At 53.7% G+C, this 19,069-nt stretch overlaps 7 protein-coding genes across 7 annotated transcripts; 4 read left to right on the top strand and 3 right to left on the bottom strand.

The window, feature by feature from the left end:
* Positions 1–846: 846 nt before the first annotated feature.
* PpBr36_09068 (uncharacterized protein) lies at positions 847–2,352 on the bottom strand (the record flags this gene model as incomplete). Its single annotated transcript, XM_029896192.1, has 3 exons — positions 847–1,885; positions 2,029–2,127; positions 2,219–2,352. The coding sequence occupies 3 exons, from the start codon at positions 2,350–2,352 to the stop codon at positions 847–849; spliced, it is 1,272 nt and encodes a 423-aa protein (XP_029747174.1).
* A 743-nt stretch (positions 2,353–3,095) lies between these two features.
* PpBr36_09067 (uncharacterized protein) lies at positions 3,096–3,215 on the top strand (the record flags this gene model as incomplete). Its single annotated transcript, XM_029896191.1, has 1 exon — positions 3,096–3,215. The coding sequence occupies one exon, from the start codon at positions 3,096–3,098 to the stop codon at positions 3,213–3,215; it is 120 nt and encodes a 39-aa protein (XP_029747165.1).
* Positions 3,216–5,937: 2,722 nt separating this feature from the next.
* On the bottom strand, positions 5,938–9,379 carry PpBr36_09066 (uncharacterized protein; the record flags this gene model as incomplete). Its single annotated transcript, XM_029896190.1, has 4 exons — positions 5,938–7,049; positions 7,692–7,978; positions 8,041–8,966; positions 9,053–9,379. The coding sequence occupies 4 exons, from the start codon at positions 9,377–9,379 to the stop codon at positions 5,938–5,940; spliced, it is 2,652 nt and encodes an 883-aa protein (XP_029747166.1).
* Positions 9,380–9,804: 425 nt separating this feature from the next.
* Positions 9,805–11,283, top strand: PpBr36_09065 (uncharacterized protein; the record flags this gene model as incomplete). Its single annotated transcript, XM_029896189.1, has 2 exons — positions 9,805–10,248; positions 10,312–11,283. 2 exons carry the CDS (start codon positions 9,805–9,807, stop codon positions 11,281–11,283), a joined length of 1,416 nt encoding a protein of 471 aa, XP_029747167.1.
* Positions 11,284–12,804: 1,521 nt separating this feature from the next.
* Positions 12,805–15,249, top strand: PpBr36_09064 (uncharacterized protein; the record flags this gene model as incomplete). The annotated part of the gene is made up of 1 exon (XM_029896188.1): positions 12,805–15,249. The coding sequence occupies one exon, from the start codon at positions 12,805–12,807 to the stop codon at positions 15,247–15,249; it is 2,445 nt and encodes an 814-aa protein (XP_029747168.1).
* Positions 15,250–16,769: 1,520 nt separating this feature from the next.
* Positions 16,770–18,724, top strand: PpBr36_09062 (uncharacterized protein; the record flags this gene model as incomplete). The annotated part of the gene is made up of 3 exons (XM_029896186.1): positions 16,770–16,816; positions 17,311–18,310; positions 18,335–18,724. 3 exons carry the CDS (start codon positions 16,770–16,772, stop codon positions 18,722–18,724), a joined length of 1,437 nt encoding a protein of 478 aa, XP_029747170.1.
* On the bottom strand, positions 17,396–18,712 carry PpBr36_09063 (uncharacterized protein; the record flags this gene model as incomplete). Its single annotated transcript, XM_029896187.1, has 1 exon — positions 17,396–18,712. One exon carries the CDS (start codon positions 18,710–18,712, stop codon positions 17,396–17,398), a length of 1,317 nt encoding a protein of 438 aa, XP_029747169.1.
* Positions 18,725–19,069: the final 345 nt, after the last annotated feature.

Below are 19,069 nucleotides of genomic sequence, written 5' to 3'. Positions count from 1 at the left end.
GCATAAGGTCAGGTGAAATAATCTGTCTGTTTGGGGGAAACTTGAGCGAGCCTTCTCCGCACGAACACGCATCCCAGACGCACCAACACCAACAAAAAGAATCTAGAAAAGAAAGGGGCAAAAGAATAAGACAGAAAGAAGAGAGAAAAAAAAAAAAAAAAAGTCGTGGCGCCAGGGCGGTAAGTGGAGATTCCCCGTCTTCTTCAAATGCTTCAGTTACGACGTAGCACACAAGGTGGAGACTTGACTTGACAAGAAACATTTTGCAATGGTCAAACAACACGTGCAGTAATTTGGTACATGAATAATTATTGCTTCTCTCCGCTGCGCAACAAAAAAAAGAGAGAGAAGAAAAAAAAATAGATATATATCCACTCATCATCCGACGAGGGACTAGCGACCACATCCATGGCCCACGTAAGTGTCATGTGCCGTTTTTCAAGGAACCAACGCTCCATCGAGCATAGTTGGTTGTAAGCGACACTAAACACGACGTAATCAAAGCCTGTCAAGGTGTCCCTGCTTGGTTGATGTCACAATAAAAGCTTCGCAGTTATAGGGTATTGTACGCGTGAGAATGTACAAGTAAAGAAAAAAGAAATGAAGCCCTGCCAATAACCAGGCATCACATGAAAGAACAAGACAGCAAGGATATCCCAGCCTCCCAACCAAATAAAATCAGGAACCAAGCGAAAGAAAGCGAAAAAAAGAGAGACACGGTGGGATGAACCAAAAGGGAGAAATTAACCCCCCCCCCCCAAGTCCCACATCCTCCTCCGCATCCCAGTCCTACCCACATTTTCCCCCATCCTCATCCCCCATCCCCCATCCAGACCAGAAAGGCGCTTACTCCCCCGGCAGCCCCTGCCTGATGTTCAAGTACTGGCTGTCCGGGTAGCTGAGCTGGTTCTGGGTCGTGTCCAGGGCGCCGAGGCTGGTGGCGCTGGCGCCGACCAGGCTCGCGGCGTCGGTCCTGTCGCCCGACAGCTCCCAGAACATGCTCCCACCCAAACCCCTGGTCTTGGCCCAGTCGACCTTGCGGCGGACGTTGTCGGCCGTGTCGTACGTGACCATCTCGCGCTGGGCGGCGTCGTAGCTCCAGGTGGCGCCCGTCGAGGCGTCGTACTGCTCCGTGGCGCCCGGCCGCGGCAGGGCCTTGTAGTCCCAGATGCCGTTCTCCCAGGACCCCGGCCCCGTGCCCGAGTAAGGGCGGCCCGGCCCGTCGGTGTTTTGAAAGGTCCGTCCGTAGATGGGCATGCCGAGCACGATCTTGGACGCGGGCACGCCGGCGGCGATATAGTCGGTCACGGCGCGGTCGGTCGAGAAGGGCGTCGACGTCGGGTTGGACCCGCTCGGGAACAGGTTGGCCTGGTGGCCGCTGGTGGGGTCCCAGGCGCCCGCGTAGTCGTAGGCCATCAGGTACATCTTGTCGACGACCTGGGCCAGCTGCCCGAGCTGCATCTTTTGGTAGTGCGACGGCCCGGCGGGCGACGCCATGGTCAGGAGGAAGTGGTAGCCCGGCGCGTGCTGCGCCGCGTAGCCGTCGAGCGCCCGCCGCACCGCCTGCAGCAGCAGCACCATGTTTTGGCCCTGCGTCGCGTCCGCCGGGTACTCCCAGTCGATGTCGAGGCCGTCGAAGCCCCAGTCCTTCATCAGCCCCACCGCCGTGCTGGCGAACCGCTCCCGGTTGGCCTCGGTGCTGGCCGCCGACGGGAAGTTGGTCGACCACGTCCAGCCGCCGATGCTCAGCAGCACCTTGACGTGCCGGTTGGCCTTTTTCAGCTTGTACAGCTGCTTGACGCACCCGTACGCGTTGTTCCCGATGTCGTTCCACGAGTCTGTGGGGTAGTGCTTGGAGATGTCCGCCTCGATGTCACCTCCGACGCTGCGCATGAGTGGAGATGAATGTCAGTCAGTACCGTGGGGGGGTGTGCATTGCATAACCACACATCAAACCTTGGTTCGTGGCCAGGGGGTAGCAGTCTCGAGGAGCCGGCCATATGCAAGTTTGTTTTTTTTTTGGCTTACACTGTTCCATCGTCCCTTAAATTGGCGAATGCGTAGAGCAGATGGGTGACCTTGTCGGCCGAAACGTTTTGGACGTGAAAGTTGCGACCATAAATGCCCCTGTAATTGTTTTTGTCATTAGCATATATTCGACAAGCCTGGCCTTCTTTTTTTTTTTTTTCTTCTTAAGAGTTGGCATCTCTGGCCTCACCAGTTGACGAAATAGGCCACGTTCTGCAGCCCGCTCTGACGCTTCACTATCTCAGAGATAGGGGAGGCACCAGTAAGTGGTGGGGCGACGAGGGACAGCAGCCCGAGCGCCGCGGCTGCAAACCTGAGCATCATTGTTGTGTATGTTGAACGACGTTTTGGGTGTGTCGCAGAGTTGAGCTGGCATCAAAAGTAGGCGTGGGTTGCTCTATAAACACAAAATCGGTAAAGCTGCAACAAAGGAGTGTCGCTTATGTTGGCCGTGGCAAGGAACGGATCTCCATTGCCATCTATTTCGCGAGCAGGACGGCATGGTCTTATACTCGTGGCCTCCCTATCAGACGGACACTAGCACTTGGTAATGTCTCGGCGTTCTCGCGCGTCCCTCTAGACATCAAGGCTCACCGATCAGCTTGCTTAGTCTCGATTTGATAACAAGTCAAACAATGTGATATTTCCGGTCAACCTTTCACACCTCCCTTCTGTTGGCGGTGCATGAAATGAGACCTTTCATGGCAACGTTGCTATTTGTACAGGATGACAGGTTCATTCACGGGGGTTTGTAGGACTTCATTGTGCCATGCTCCTTTTTTTGGACTCTTTCTCGTCCTCAAAGCAAGGGCAGGCAGGCGGAGATAACCCCCGACGCCAAGAAAAGGGGTATAGGTAACTGGAATGTGGAATGTGGCCTGCAGGCCCGAGGAAACAAATGGTAGCAAAGAAAGAAAGAAAGAAAGAAACCTTAGTGGCAGGATAAAGTGTGCCTCATTAGACGTGGCCGATATGTCATGGCTCCAGTCCACGGGGCTTTGCTCCGGGTTGTAAAAGGGCTTGGTGGTATCTGAGAGTAGTGTTCGGCCAAGAACACCAAAAGCTCCATGAACATGTTGGGAGCATCGCCCACGAGATCTGGACCCGGTTCCACTCCGGGCGTGATCATCTCCCCTCACAGGCGCCGGTGGCCCGGACCATTGATGGCCAGCAAAGCACCTCTGTGACCGGATGCGGTTTCAACCCACTTGCAGCAAACCCTACCCTTGTTTTAGTTATTGTCTTGTTCTTTTTTTTTTTTTTCTTCGTCGAATCGAATCACAAACCCGCCCGTCCCTTGCAGACTGGAGGGGGTGCCTTTGTCCTACCAACAACTCTCTCCAGTACGTTCATAGCACACCACATCCCAGATTCCAGATTTCAGCACAATATTGAGCGGAATGGCCGCATCCGGAAGGTGGTAAATGTCGAATGTTGGGTCGGACTCGGGCCTTTGCTGCACAGCACCAGATCCCGCCGATGTGATCACCTGCAGATGGGATGCCGTTCTTGACAGCGTCTATATGCCATGTGCTACATGCCCACGAGAGCCCGACTCCACTAATGCAATGGATTAGAAAGCTGTGACGACGGCGTGGAATGTCTTGTGTGATAAGGCACAGGCTAATAAATGGGAAGAGAAAAAGAGAGCCGTGTAAACAATTGATATTCGTCTAGACTTCCACATACGGAATGATCAGCCACGGCAAGATGGCATCATGAGGGAAAAAAAGGACATCAAAAAAGCAAACGAGATGACCCGCAAATGCACATCATTCGAGCCCACAAAGCAACCTGGACTCCATGTTAAATCTTGAGCAATAGCAAATAAGGGTCGTAGCAGCGGCCCCTTCCGCGCCACAAGAACAAGGTACCTCACCGAAAGTCCTTCACCTGCTAGATCTAGAACTATAATTTAACCGTCCCTGTAGGGCCTAATTTGCAGATAGCGCAAACCAAATGTCTCATTGGACGCGCCCCATACCTCTTTTATTTCCCCCAGACCGCAAATTACCCCACGTGTCTAAAGAGCACCGAGTGGGAACACGGGTCTGACCAACCATGGGGAGTTTCTGGAACTTGTCTAAAGGCATGTCTTGAAAAGAAATAACAATAACATGAACAGCAGAGAAAAGGGGAGGAGGGGGAGGAGGGCCACCATGTCTTGACTAAAATTCAACGGCAGTCTGTGAGTTGTTGAACCCCGAGGGTTGATAGAAGGCGGGCACGCCACCAAGTACCGAACTGCCAAGCTTCTGCGGCTTGGCATGGGCGCTTATCCTTCCCTGTGTAAAGATATTATGCAGGATAAGCAGTAGGCTTGGAGTTTGTTGGTGAAATGATGAGGGTAGTAAGTAGTAACTACCTTGGCAGATGTTGAAATGGAACGGGCAACACTCAGATCCGCAGGCAGACATATTCCAAAGACTATGGGAGAGAGAATTCGGGATTACCTGGCCTATGGGCAAGTGACAAAAAGAACCTTGGTCGACACCCTTCCGCAGTCTTGACACCGCCTTATCTGAGCAGACCACTGCAACGTTACTGTTTGCATCGCAGTCAATGTCTAATAAACCCAGCACCAGGTGAGTGTGGGATGCATGCTTGTATTTTTTTTTTTTTTCCCATGCAGTGGTTTCATTACAGCGGTAGGCGCGACAAAGCTGCCATGATAAAGGGATTCCGGGGTTGTGTGGTCGTAAAAACATATCATGGATGAGCGAGTATACCTACACAGCAGCTACTGTAATCTCTGCTCGTTTGTCTGCGTACCTTCCGGGGAAGTGGTCATGTGTAAAGGGTCCAGATGAGCGCGACTGTCACTAAAAGGCGAGCGCTAGAGCCCTAGTGCATGCAGTTGTGGGGATAGCACAAGCCCGGTTTGGAAATTCACGTTGGACCAACTGCTTGCTGCATGGCCCGATTTTCATGTAGCAAACATGCCTTGCTTCTATGGAATTCCAAAGCGGAAAATTTAAATCCTTGTTGTGGCTTGAACGTTGAGGGGGCGCGGGTGGGAGGTTATTGCTGCAAGACTCCACCGTAACGTGAATAATGGTATTGGGATGAGCTTTTTTGCCTATCGGCCCCCAGGTACGCATATACAGTAGGTGTCGCTGCCTGCATCAGGTTACTACCGTACATATTAACTATATCGAGAGTTGCAGGTACTCAAGGTTAACGTTTCCTCCCAAACCATGGTCACAACCACATGGCACCGAGAGCCGCGGTTCATCAAAAGCGTTTGGTTCGCAGCACCGAAGATTGGTATTTTTTGGTAAGGACCCATGGTTTGCGCGGGTATGGGTATGGAAAGTAGTGTGTGGCGATCCATTTATCGCCGAGTCCCGCTGCAAAATTGAAAAAAAAAAAAAAAAAAAAAAAAAAAAAAGAAAAAAAGGGGGTCGATCTTGTGATTGAATCAAAGACGTTCAATTGAACGATTGGCCAGAATTAAAATGATTGATAGCGAGATTAAACCAACGCAACCATGAGGAATGCGAAAGAGGAAAGAAAAGCTACTGTACATGCGGGAGCCCAGCTGAGACACATTACGTAACGTGGTACTGGCTTGTGCTTTGATGCTTATTGTGTTCATCAAAATCACAACACCGCACAATCCACTCCGATTCTTACCCGAGCGGAAAGAATCTCCGGGTTGGATTCGGATGAACACGGTGGTTGCAACATACCCAGCAGCTAGAGACTTGCCTCGATATTTTCCCAGCATCACAACTCCTCTCCAATTCCCCCCCTGGCTGGTGTCTAAGCTGCCGGGCCGAGAGCGTAAAAGATGGATTCAAGTCCGGGCTTCCAGTCCAGCCAGCACCGACCACCACATACTAGCAACCATGATTAAGCGGAGTTGACATTATTATTTTTTTTCTTACCAATGCAATGCACCACGTGCTACAGCATGGCCGCACAAGCCGAGGTATCCTTGGCCGGAAAGTTCTGCCCCTTCTTGTCCTTGAGGAAGCAGTTGGCAGCAAAGATGGGGAAGAAGTCCGTCAGGTTCGAGTTGTAAGTCACGGCCACGCACCTGACGTCGGGCAGCTTCTCGTTGTACTTGACGCACTCGCCCATGCAGGCCTCGAACGAGTAGACGAGCGCCCTGCCCACGTCCTTGACGACGCTGCCGCCGCCACCCGCCGCCCCGACGCCCTGCGGCCAGTCCACCGAGCAGAACGCCTCGAACTTGTCCGCCCCGCTCGCGTACACCCGCGACCCGTCAAAGTCGCAGCTGTTGGCCGCCAGCCCGCGCGTGCCCGCCGTCACGGCCGCCTGCGTCGTCGACGAGGTCGTGGTCGACGTCGACCCTGCCGGTCCCTGCGGTGTCGGGGTCGTCGTCCTCGTCGGCCCCGTGCCCGTCTCCTGGCTTTCGGGGTCTGTGGCCGGAGCGCCTGCTGCTTTGCCCTGTGCGGCCCCGTCGTTGCGCTGCGAGAGCCCGACCCCGAGCCCAGCTCCCAGACCCACCGTGCCGAGCACTATCAGCACCAGAAGCGCCCAGAAGACTGCGACCGGCACCCCCAGCACTTTGCTTCTTCTTTGTGCCGGCTTCTCCAGCGCCCGATTGCCATCGTCCCCGGATCCCTGACGCACAAAGCCCCCCAGCTCCTGCACCGTCTCTACGGGATGACCGCCGACCTTGTCCGTGTAGATCCCCATCGTCGGCTGGGCGTTGAACTGCCCCGGCACGGCTTCCAGCGGAGTGTCGTCCATGTCGTTGCGGTAGGACGGCGTCGGGGCGCCCTGCGGAGGACTCGCGACTTTTGCATGGTAGGGCGGCGTCACCGGCACGCTTTCCGGGTAGGTGCCGATCTTTGGGTCGTAGTATGTCTGCATCGCCGGCTTCCCCTTTTCCTGCCAGTCCATCCCCATCATCTGCGGCTGGTTGTCCCCGCGCGAATGTGGCGGCACGTCACTCGGCACTACCTCTGGCGCGTTGGCCGCCCGGTCCGGACTCGCTGAGCCATAGTAGCTACTTGTTGTTGTTGCTGTTGTTGAATAATCCTGCTGTACTGAGTAGTGGTATTGGTTGCTCGTTGCGCTGTTGGGATTGAGATGATTTGCCATGATCGCCGATGTATGTGTATGGTCATGGATGGGACGACAGCACCAGGCAAAGGCAAGTCACAAAATTCCGTTTGGACGGGATCTAGGTCTAAAGGAGGATTGGCAAAAGTCCATCTTGGAGGGCTACCTGGGCAGCCTAGCTCCCAATCCAGTAAGCATAAAATCACCCTGGCTCAAATGAGGCATTTCATAGGCTGTATATGCGCGTGCCCCATGGAATGATACTGAAAGAGGGGGGGTAAGGTAAGCACAATTTCCCAGAGGGCCCTTTGATTCGCCAGAGTCGTGTTACTAGCCCGCTCGTAGATGCTGAATTGGCAAGGTTTCAGGCAGCTGCTGTACGAACGATCTAATTATTGCCTTGTCAGCTTTTGATCAATATTAATAGATCATGATCAGGAGTGCAAAGCCAATGGGCAAGATCTGGTACTACAGAGTCTGATAGGCTTGCATGATATGGTATTCTCAACATTCCTCATAATTTCACCCCCACACAATCCCGGTACCAGCACCAAAACAAAACAACACTTAGCCCTCCTCGGCATCCATATCGTCGTGCCGCCTCTTTGTGGCAGAGCCACGCTTACGGCCTTTAAGGACTGCTCCTTTCTTGCCTCTGTCCTCGTGCAGCGTCTTCATCTCTTCCCGTGCATGCCGCTGCGCCTCCTCCACGCGCTCCTTGAATACCATCACCTCTTCCTTGTCAGGCTGATAAAGCGGCAACTTTCGTCCGTTCAGCGCCGCTTTTTCTATCCTTAGCCACAATTCAAGGTCATACTGAGTAATAATCGAAATGGCTCGACCAGACCGCCCGGCACGAGCGGTACGACCCACACGGTGAATGTATGTCATACTGTCTTGGGGCATATCGAAACTGCAGGTGACAAGGGTGGTTAGCAAAAGCTTAAATCCCATGGCCAAATTTAAAGAACTTACTTGATGACAAGGTCAACCTCTGGAATATCCAGACCACGAGCAGCGACATCGGTTGCCACCAAAATATCGCGTGACCTCGCCTTGAACTTGTTCAAAGCACCCAGACGCATAGATTGTGAGAGCTGGCCGTGTAGAGGAATTGCGCCAAAGGAGAGCGTGCGCAGTAGGATGGAGACCCGCTGAGCCTCATTGACGGTTCGTGTAAAAACGATGGTGGTTTTGCCAGCAAACTCGTTGGCTAGATAGATGAGGTAGACATCCTTGTGCTTATGAGGAATGAAGAGAGGGTTCTGGATCAAGGTAGACACCGTCTTCTCCTGATTGGAGCTAACGCTGACCTTGAGCGGATCGCGCAGACTGGCTCGCTGCAAGCTTTCAACCTTGGAACTCATGGTGGCGGAAAAGAGGAAGGTGCGGCGCTCCCGCGGGAGGAACTTGAGGATTTTATCGAGGATCGGCCCAAAGTCCAGGTCAAGCAGCCTATCAGCCTCATCCATGACCAGAAACTTCAAGGACCGCAAGCTGAAGCCTTTGGTCTTTTCCAAATGGTCCAGCAGACGTCCAGGTGTCGCGACAACGATGTGAGGCTTTTTTCCCAGTGCAATGGATTGGGAAACCATATCTAGTCCACCGACCACGACGGCGCATCGTAACGAGATCGAGGCACCCAGAGCTTCGAATGTTTGACCGATTTGCGCGGCAAGCTCTCGAGTGGGAGCAAGCACGAGACCGAATAGCGGCTGTGGCTTTTCGAGTAGAGCTTGAAGAATAGGCAGCGCAAAGGCTGCGGTTTTTCCTGAACCAGTCTCAGCAATACCAATCACGTCACGGCCTTGTAGTGCCAGGGGTATCGCCTGCTCTTGAATCGGTGTGGGCTTCTTGAACTTAAGAGCCTCGCATGCTTCGCAAAGTGGTTCAACGATGCCCTGGATATTGATTGTCAGTATTTGCCCACATGGCACCAGGCAGGTGGAAGGACAGATTCTGGAGAGCTATCGAGATGCTCACTCACAAGATCCCGAAAAGACTTGGTGGGCGTCTCTTCCTTACTGGGCAGCTCAGTTTGGCCATCTTTGGTTGCATCCTCTACCGTGGGCGTGGAGTCGTCGTTTTCGCTAGCGTCATCGCTGCTGTCGTCATCCTCCTGATCCTCGTCGTCGTCCTCCTCCTCATCTTCTTCTGCATCATGGGCTTTTTGCTTGATTGGCGCAGAAGATTTGGGAGCTTGGATGATCTTTTTTGTGAGACTTTTCGCAGCGGTACGATCTCCAGAACTTGGCTTCCGGAAAGGCCCCGGAGCCTTGGAGTGAGACAACTTGACACGTTTTGCCGAAGACATTATTGTTGGCGCGAGGGGGATTTCCGCGACGAGATTGTCGGAGTTTGAGACCGCACCTCAGTGCGGGCGGCCGTGAAGAAATTCTAAATTTTGCGATGCAGGGAAAAAACAAGTGTGGGGTCGGTGACTTTTGCGCCGCTAAGCTTGGCGTTTGACGAATCAAACGAGATAATGCCTTGGTATTTAAGTGGAAAACACTTCCGCAACCTGAATTTAGCTATGAGTCTGCAATCAGTTCTCGGCAGCTGGGGTTAAAATTTCTTATCCTTTCTTATCGTAATCCCTGCTCCCGGTTTACCGCCCCGCCAAAGTTTTTTTTTTTCTTGCGGCAGGACCTTCGTCGCCGCCTTCAAGCTCCGCGCCGTCCAGCAACAACACCTTACTGTACATTGTCTTCTTAGTGTACAGGCCCCAAAACATTCAACATGGCGCGCAGTCGGGCAAAACGAAGAACGCACGCTGGTGCAAAGAACCCCAATCAGGCAAAGGGTCCAATAAACACCGGCAATGCCTCAATTCGCGACCCCAAGAGCATGGTCATTCGCATCGGCGCCGGCGAGGTCGGCTCCAGCGTCAGCCAATTGGCCACGGATGTGCGTCGCGTCATGGAGCCCGGCACCGCTAGCCGGCTCAAGGAGAGGAGGGCCAACAAGCTGAAGGATTATCTGGTCATGTGTGGACCTCTCGGTGTCACACATCTGCTCTTGTTTTCCCGTTCAGAGTCTGGCAACGTGAACTTGAGGGTGGCTCTCACCCCTCGTGGACCGACACTGCATTTTCGGGTTGAGAAGTACTCCCTCACAAAGGATGTGCAAAAGGCTCAGAGGCGGCCCAAGGGGCAGGGCAAGGAGTTTGTTACGTCTCCACTGGTAAGCATCGACAACACTAGTCTAGATGTCTGGAATCTGTTCTAACTTGACCTTCGTAATCAGCTCGTCATGAACAACTTCTCGAGCTCATCGTCCGAAGCTCCATCCAAAACGCCCAAGCACCTCGAATCCCTAACGACGACTGTATTTCAGTCTCTCTTCGCTCCCATCAATCCCCAGAAAACGTCGCTCAAGTCGATACGTAGGGTACTGCTCATGAACCGTGAGCAATCCAAGGAGGAAGATGGCAGCTTCATAATCGACTTCAGGCACTACGCCATCACAACCAAGCCGACCGGCATCTCGAAACCGCTGAAGCGGCTCAACGCGGCCGAGAAGCTGCTGAGCGGCAAGACGGGCAAAAAGGGCGGGCTGCCAAACCTCAACAAGCTGCAGGACATCGCCGACTACATGATCGGCGGTGAGGATGGCTCAGGGTACATGACTGATGGCGGCACCAGCGGGAGCGAGGCCGAGACGGACGCCGAGGTTGAGGTACTGGAGCCCACGTCGCGCAAGGTCCTCAATGCGAAAGCTCGTGCGGCGCTGAGGGAGGCGGAGAACGGCGACGAGGGGAGCCAGGCCGGGACCGAGCAGCAAAACGTCGAGAAGCGTGCCGTGAAGCTGGCGGAGCTCGGCCCGCGCATGAGGTTACGACTCCTCAAGGTCGAGGAGGGTGTCTGTGCAGGCAAGGTCATGTGGCATGAATACATCCACAAGTCCAAGGAGGAGATCAAGGAGATGGAGAAGAAGTGGGAGCAAAAGCAGCGGGAGAAGGAAGCGAGGAAAAAGATACAAAAGGAGAATGTCGAGCGCAAGCGGAAAGAAAAGGAGGAGCAGAAGAAGAGCGGCAAGAAGTCGGGTGATAATGCCGAGGATGACGAGGACGAGATGGATGTCGACTATGACAGCGATGACTACGAGTTTGACAGTGAAGGGATTGCAGGTGACGCTGAGACGCTCGTCAATGAGAAGGCGGAAGAGGATGGGGAGTGGGAAGACGAGGAGGAGGAGATTGCTGCTGGGGCGGGTTGAGTGTTTCATTGACGAGTGTTTGTTTGCACCCGCTTTCTCTCCGTTTGGTCGTAATTGTAATGATACCAAGAAGTATTTGATTGCAGTCCGCCTTTGTTGAATCCTGCACTGAGAGTTTGTGGGCCGATTCCAAATATTCCAAATGGAGCACTTCTCTGAGGTCCTACGGCAGTATAAGGTACGTGGATCACAGTAAGACTAGTGTTGACTTGTTCGATACTAGCTACAGTCATAACACCAATTGCATATTTAGTAATGATTTACCTTGCCAGCTACCGTCAGGTGCTTAACTCGGCTCACTAGGAAATTTCACAGCTGGGAACGCCACGCGCGATACAAGCACTTACTGACTCGACAAGCACTGCCGCAGGCAGTAGTAAAGCTTGGGTTCCTCTGGGGTACCTTTGGGGAATCTTTTTTTTTTTTTTTTTTTTTTTTTTTTTTTTTTTTTTTGCTATTTCACATATAGCCTTGACAGTACTCAGACGCTAAACAAGGTAATACTTCCCAAAGCTGCCGAGGTCCATGAGCCACAAACTAACGCTGCCACATTGTGTTGTTGTTCCTTGCTCTTATTCTTTACACAAATTTTATAGTCTAATGCCCCAAGATATTTGGCCCAAACATTTGGGAATGGTGATTATGCCGCATGGGTCGATTCTCGGTCAGAATAAATTGACATGGGCAAAACTCATATGCCATATTGCCTTTTGCTACTCTCATCCACTCGGCTGGTGTCACGGGCCAAGGAATCGGGAGGGGAAAGAAAAGTATAGCTTCAGTCGGGAGGTTGTTTGGGCCGTGGTCTGGCCCGTCGTCTGAGATAGACGGACCAAAAGTATATCTTTGTCAGGAATCTTTTTATTTCGTCTGTTCTAGTTACGGCTTCAGCTTGCTGCAGAAACAAATCACAATGGATGCTAGCATACAAGACAAGAACTTATTTACAACGAAGCGTCCCTCTAATACCCACCCAAACCTGCCCCTGAGTTCTTTGGCAGTAAGAAGCAGACGAGACCTTGCCATGATTCAATTCAAATCATCCATCTCACTTTGTAAATCCGACTTTTATAAAACAAGCTTTCGCCATGCAGGGGTAAGGACGGCATACGATGGGATGTTCGTCCAAATTGTGCGGGGGGAGAAACGGAGGCCGAATAGATACTACTACATACTACTCATGGCGTGTTACGGCACCAACGGAAATCAACAAGAACACGCAAGTGCGTCGTTGATTCGTTATGCCAAGTAAGTCTCTCTCCCATATCAAACTTTAATGCCGAAATGCGCCGTAGTAGGTGCAGATTTGCCTACCGGATGGTTCAGCGACGTCATGATCATAAAACGGCTCAAGAGGACGCCTTTGTCCGGTTTGGTCCCATCTTATTGTCCTCTCTTTCTCCTCTGCAGCTTTGACCGCGGTCACATACCCGGGGAGGGGGAAGCAAAGGTCAACGCTGCACACCTAAGAAAAAAAAAAAGAAGAGAGAAAAAAAAAACGTGTAGACCAAGCACCACGCCATGCACAACGACCGGATAAAGACGGTCTTGTCGGCCTTGGCCGTCACGGCAGCATCGGCTATGGTGTCGCCCGGCCCTTTGACTAAGCTGGTCAGCGTGTTCGCAGGCACGGCGCAAAACAGCGACCCTGGCAATGTATTCGCGGGGGCGTCGGTCCCATTCGGCATGGCCAAGGTTACCATCAACGTGGACGGCTATGCACCAGCTGGGTACGTATCCGAGTCCAAGGAGATGATCAAGGGCATGTCTCCGCTTCACGACTCGGGCACTGGAAGCGCGGACGGCAGCTACGGGCAGTTCAGCATCATGCCGGTCGTCTGCGGGCGCTTCGACTCTTGTCCGACCATCGAGGGGAAGCGAGGACTGCGGCGGGACGGCGACGGCGCCAAGGACCAGGGGTTTCCCGGCTACTTCAGCACGCCCCTTTCGAACGGGGTTCTGATGGAGGCGGCATCCACCAGTGCGGCCTCGCTGGAGCGCTACACCTTCCCTGGCGGCGTGCAGCCGACGCTGGTTCTCGACTGGACCACGGACGGCGCGCACTCGTTCAACTACGGCCAGATGCACGCCGACTGGCCGGCGCAGAGGATCCTCATGAACGGCACGTGGCTCAGCAGCTTCGGGCCCAGCGTGTTCCGGTACGCGGCGTTTCAGTGCGTCGACCTCTCGGCCTCGGGCAAGGTGACGGAGCACGCGTTTTGGGGCGCCAACCCAGAAGGTTGGGACGCCCGGCGGAACGACAGCGACTCGTGGGATTTTGGGGGGAGGGCGGAGCGTCGGCGGAACGCGGCCCTCACGCAGCCGACAAACGCCGGCGCCATCGTGCGCTTTGGAAACAGCACCGGCACCATCGTGGTGCGTCGGGGCGTGTCCTTCGTCTCGGCCGAGAAGGCGTGCCGAAACATGGACCAACAAATCCCGTCGCCCCACGACTTTGACAAGGTCGTGGGCGACAGCAACGCGCTCTGGGAGGCCAAGCTGCGGCGCATCGAGCTCGCCGACGGCACGCCCGACTACATCCGACAGCTCTTCTACACGAACCTGTACCGCACGTTCCTGTCGCCCAACAACGCGACGGGCGACGCGCCGCCGCCGTACACCGAGTCGGCACACCCCTACTTTGACGGCCTCTACTGCAGCTGGGACACGTTCCGGACGCTGTTCCCGCTCATGGCGCTGACGTCGCCGCGCGAGATGGCGCAGATCACCGACTCGTACGTCGACGGCTTCAGGCGCGAGGGCTGGCTGCCCGAGTGCCGCGCCAACAACGTCAAGGGCTGGGTGCAGGGCGCCAACAACGGCGTGCCCATCGTGGCCGACTTCGTCGTCAAGTACGCCGGGCGCGCGGGCGAGCTGGGCGTCGACATGGACGACTACTGGGCCGCGCTGGAGCACGACGTCGGCGCCACGCCGCCCAACTGGGACTACGAGGGCCGCAACAACGAGGCCTACAACAGGCTCGGCTACATCCCCTACGGGTTCCTCGAGAGCACGGCGGTCGGCCAGCACACGCGCGAGTTCAGCCGCGGGCTCGAGTACTCGTTTGGCGACTTCACGGCGGCCATGGCGGCGCAGGCGCTAGGCAAGCCGGCCGACGTGTGGCGGCCGCTGCTGGACCGCAGCCTCAAGTACGGCACCAACTACAACATGCAGCTCGAGTCGGACGGGTACAGGGGGTTCGTGGCCCGGCGCTTCCCCAACGGCACCTTCCCGCCGTCCGACCCGGTCGACTGCTCGCCGCTCGACAGGAACACCACGCGGCCCTGCAGCCTGCAGGCCACCAACGTCTACGGCGGCCACGAGAGCTCGTCGTGGGAGTACAGCTTCTACGCGCCGCACGACGGCGCCGGCCTCGTCAAGCTGTTGGGCGGCAACGACACCTTCGCCGCCCGCCTGCGCCACTTCTTCCAGAGGGGCTACAACGTCGTGGGCAACGAGCCCAGCTTCCAGACCCCGTCGCTCTACCACCACGTCGGCCTGCCGGGGAGCTCGGTGCGGGAGTCGCGCCGCATCGTGCTCGACAACTTCAACCTGACCAGGGGAGGGTCGCCGGGCAACGACGACAACGCCGCCATGTCGAGCCTCGTGGTCTGGTACATGCTCGGCTTCTACCCCGTGCCGGGCTCGGCCGAGATGCTGATCCTGTCGCCGTTCCTGCCGGGCTACACGGTCCACAACGAGCTGCTGGGCGACGTGCACGTCACCGTGACGGGGTACGACGCCGCCACCGTCGCGAGCAGCAAGCTCCCAGTCGGCGGGAGAGCTTTCGTTGAGGATCTCAAGCTGGACGGCAGGTCGATGGGTCGGTGTCGGATCAACTTTGACCAGTTCTTCTCTGCGAAGCGGGTCGAGTTTGTCATGACGGCAGAGGAGAAAAGGGGCTGTAACGGACAGGAGCCCAGCAGCGCGAGTCCCGGGGGGTTTCCGGTGGCGTGGAGGACATGAAACATTTGGGCATTGCCGACTAATGACTGTCGCGTCTCTGCCGGGGAACTATGCCCGAAACTATACTGCGAAATCTAATCAAGTGACTCTTGCCACTCTTCCTCCTGCTTTGTTGATTTGAAAGCTACTACTCGTACCATCCCAACAAGATCCCTGGTCAGTGGTCAGCAGGGGATGCGGCTCTGTTCACGACCGGAGGGTGTGTCTTCAGATCGAATGGTTGGACGCGGCACGCCATTGGAATCCACTTGACTATTGCCAGCGGCAATAGTGCCGGGGGCCAAAAGTGCAACAATGAGGGTGGATATAAACTGCATTTGTATAAAACAAAAGGTTGATTGAAAAGTGGCTTTCAGTCTGAGGCTTTGGAACTGTAAACGAACGCTAATTCAATAAGGCAAGTTTGAGATTTGATGAATAAGTCTGAGGGAATAGCATCACATCTTAAATGGGCTTTACTCCTACAGCAGGCACGGGTGCAGTGGAAGAGCCTTCATCTATGAGTTCAACGTCACAACTGCAACTAACTCGACTATCTATTCCGATAACATAACCCTGACAACTTTCCAGATGGAGGCGGTTTGGACTAACAAAGTCGACGATGCGGGAACAGCCAGAAGAGGGAATGGTTTCAAGGAGCATGATATCACAATCTGTCAATGGTTCATCAACAAGGGCACATCTTGAAGTAGATTTAGAATTGGAGAACCGCAATCCTGTGAAAATACCACAACAGTTCGCAAAACGGTCCAAGTAAGTGGGTGGCTACCTAGGCTTTTATGGCTAATTACACAGTAGCTAGGATTGTGTTCAAAGACATCCCACTTTCTGCAAGGCTAATTTCTACCTGGTTTTGATTAAAAACCAACATAAAACATATTAAGCCCATTGCTTCATTGACTTGGGCAAAGCCTGCATTACCCTTGAAAGACCTTTTCTTTAGCAAAATAAACCAAAATAGCCTTTCCAATATTGTTTGTCTCTCATACGTTCATAGTGATGGCGAGTACCTTTGCTGATATTTGTTGGTTCCCAAATATTTTTATAGCATTGACTGACTAATGCGGCAGGATTTCTAGTTTTATTTTTGTTTTTCATGTTTTTTTCTTCCCCTTTTGTCCGCTAGGTAGCGGTGCAGTCAAGATCATCATACTCAGTCGTAACAGGGCATTGCCTTCTTTTTCTTCTTTTCCTTTTTTTCGCAAGTTGCAGGGCATTCCTGGGAGCAAGCTTTCGTAGCCTTTTGGGTTTTTGGAATTGCAAATGGATATGAATGCAATAAGGCCAGCTTAAGACATGGTAAGTAAACACAAGTTTAAAAATAAACCTTAACAAGGTTCTTTCCAAGTTACATGAGGCAAAACCTTGTTGAAAGAATAATGAATATCGCACTTGGGCCGGGATTCGTTTCAACTTCCAATTCCTACGGGTGGATGAGATTTATAAAAACTAACAAATTAAACTTGTATAAATTAATTATCCATTGTTTCCAGTTAATATACTTAGTTAGGCTTTTAAAAATGCGGCCAACTCTCAGTCATTTCTTCCAGCCCAAGATCCTAGATTGGTTTGCATTTATTTGCCATTCAAAGATGCTAAAGTGGTTGATTAAAATAGACATTCTTAGATTAAACTGGCTATTACTGTATCCCTCCTCATGTAGCAAGCAAGGTTGACAATCGCTGACTAAATTAGTATGCAAAAATATACAATTAGAAGCAATCGTTTGCTACTCATAGAGGTTAAAGCTCCTTTGAAGTTTGAACAAGCAAGAGAGTATCTAGAATTAGACTATATTTCAAGCAGAACATAATAAGTATTACTTTGCGTAGCAGTTGTTACAGGCTATATTTACCGAAGTGACTGGCATTAGTCATTGACGGGAGCTTTCGTCTTGTGGCGGTGTAGTGCAACAGCAGTTGAGAGCGGCAGCTGTACAAACGTTAAACGAGGTAACAATTTAATAATTTATACACTTGTGATCTTGAGGCTCACCGGCAAGAGCTGAATGTGTCTGAAATAAAACTTTGCAATATCTTGATTTGAAAAGGACTAGTACAGGGGTCAAGATTTCCCGGAGCCGGAAGAGCCCCTGTGCACCCTCGTGACCCTCCAAGCCCCTCAAATCCAACCACAGCCATCTGCCTCACAGCCTCGCACCGCATTGGTCCTGGACGAAATTCGCTCGAACACTAGAAGTGAGATTCACCAGCTCCCACTCCTCAATATACCGCACAGTGGCGTTGGTGTCCACGGGACCATACAGAGCCCAACCCGAAAGCGGTTGCAGCGTGTGGTGGACGGACGCCCCGCCGACCGGGTCCTCCTGTCCGGCGACTCCGGCCCTCTCCAGCGCTCCGGCGTACCCGTCCGGCGTCCCCGAAACAACCTTCTTGCCCAGCGTGCCCGCCATCAGCATGGCCTCCGTCTTGACCCCAGGGCTGGGGTAGTCGTGCATGGTAAATGGGACCTTGGCGTACCCGACCGGCAGCTGACGCAGATCGACTTCTGCGTACGTGACGTTGTCCATCGTGAGGGCGCCGTTGCGCCGGGCAAAGTTGCGACCCTTGTCGTCCCAGTAGTGGAAGCCAGTGATCCAGCCGGAGATGTAGTAAGGGGGTTGGCCGCACACTGTGCCCTGGCGGGCAGTTACGATGTCGTTCCAGAACTGGATCGTGTCGGACGAGTCCGGCGCGTCAAAGGTCGACACGAAGCGAGTCAGGATCGGTCGCAGGCGCGCACCATACGCGGCTGGGTCCTCGCCAAAAGCGGCGAGGCGGTCGAGCTTGGCCACGAGGGCTTCCCAGTCGCGCCTGTCACCCAGCAGAGTGACGGAGGGGAGCCCGCAGACGATCCCGCCCTCGAACTTGAAGTAGGCCTGGGTCAGGCCCATCATGAGCACGTTGGCCGTCATGCGGTCCGAGTCGGTCGTGGTGGTGAAGTTGGGCATGATCCAACCCTGGAGCCAATCCGTCTTGACGCGCTTCTGGATCTCATCCTGGAAGCGGACGATGACGGCCTCCCAGGTCCAGTCCTCGACGAGAATGACCTCCTTTCCTTGGTGACTGACAAAGAGATCCCGTAGCGATTCGGCATGGGCGTTCATGAAAAAGTTCATCTGGGTCAGGATTGTGAACCACACCTCTTCGGGCCTGACGACGAGGTGAAGGTGTTCGCCCCATGCCTGGATGGCGCCTCGGACGAAACTGTCCGACGAGGAGCGCAAGCCCTCTTCAACCGAGAAGCTGGCGCTGTCGTACGAGGAGAGGATGATGGAGCCATTGAAGTTGACAAAGTCCCGTTCAGCGCTCTGCAGGAAAAAGTCCTCGCGGGAAAGGATGACATTAGAACCAATGTATGGCTTGGCTTCTCCACCGGGCAGGACCGTTACGTGTCCCGTGACGACGCTGAAGCCAATCGCGGCAAGGAGTGTCAGGGTTTTGAGTGCTTGTGTGCATCCCATGATGTGAAATGAAGCATGGAATCTCAAGGTGAACCTGCGTCAGCACCATGATGAGAATGCCTGAGCACAGGGGGTAATCGGGGCAATTATATAGGTAATCTAATCATATTAGTGGTCACAGCACCAACGACATATCTGCAGCTGGTCCTACAATCCGTCCTCTAGATCTGTTTTGCCGGTCATACAGATTGTCATCAGGCGAGCTATGTGTCTCGGTGTACCAAAGGGAGGAGACTCTGGGCATGTAACTCTTGTTTCTCCGTATTGAAATATTGCTTTAGTTCTGCGAGCAAAAGGTGTGTACGCAATAAGCCCAACTCCAGCCATGAGTGAGGCAAACGACCGGTTGTAGGGTGC

Source organism: Pyricularia pennisetigena, chromosome 5 (genome assembly GCF_004337985.1).
Source record: "Pyricularia pennisetigena strain Br36 chromosome 5, whole genome shotgun sequence".
In the NCBI taxonomy this organism is placed as follows: domain Eukaryota; kingdom Fungi; phylum Ascomycota; class Sordariomycetes; order Magnaporthales; family Pyriculariaceae; genus Pyricularia; species Pyricularia pennisetigena.
The sequence above is the reverse complement of the archived record's forward strand: the minus strand, read 5'-3'. Positions and strand labels throughout refer to the sequence as shown.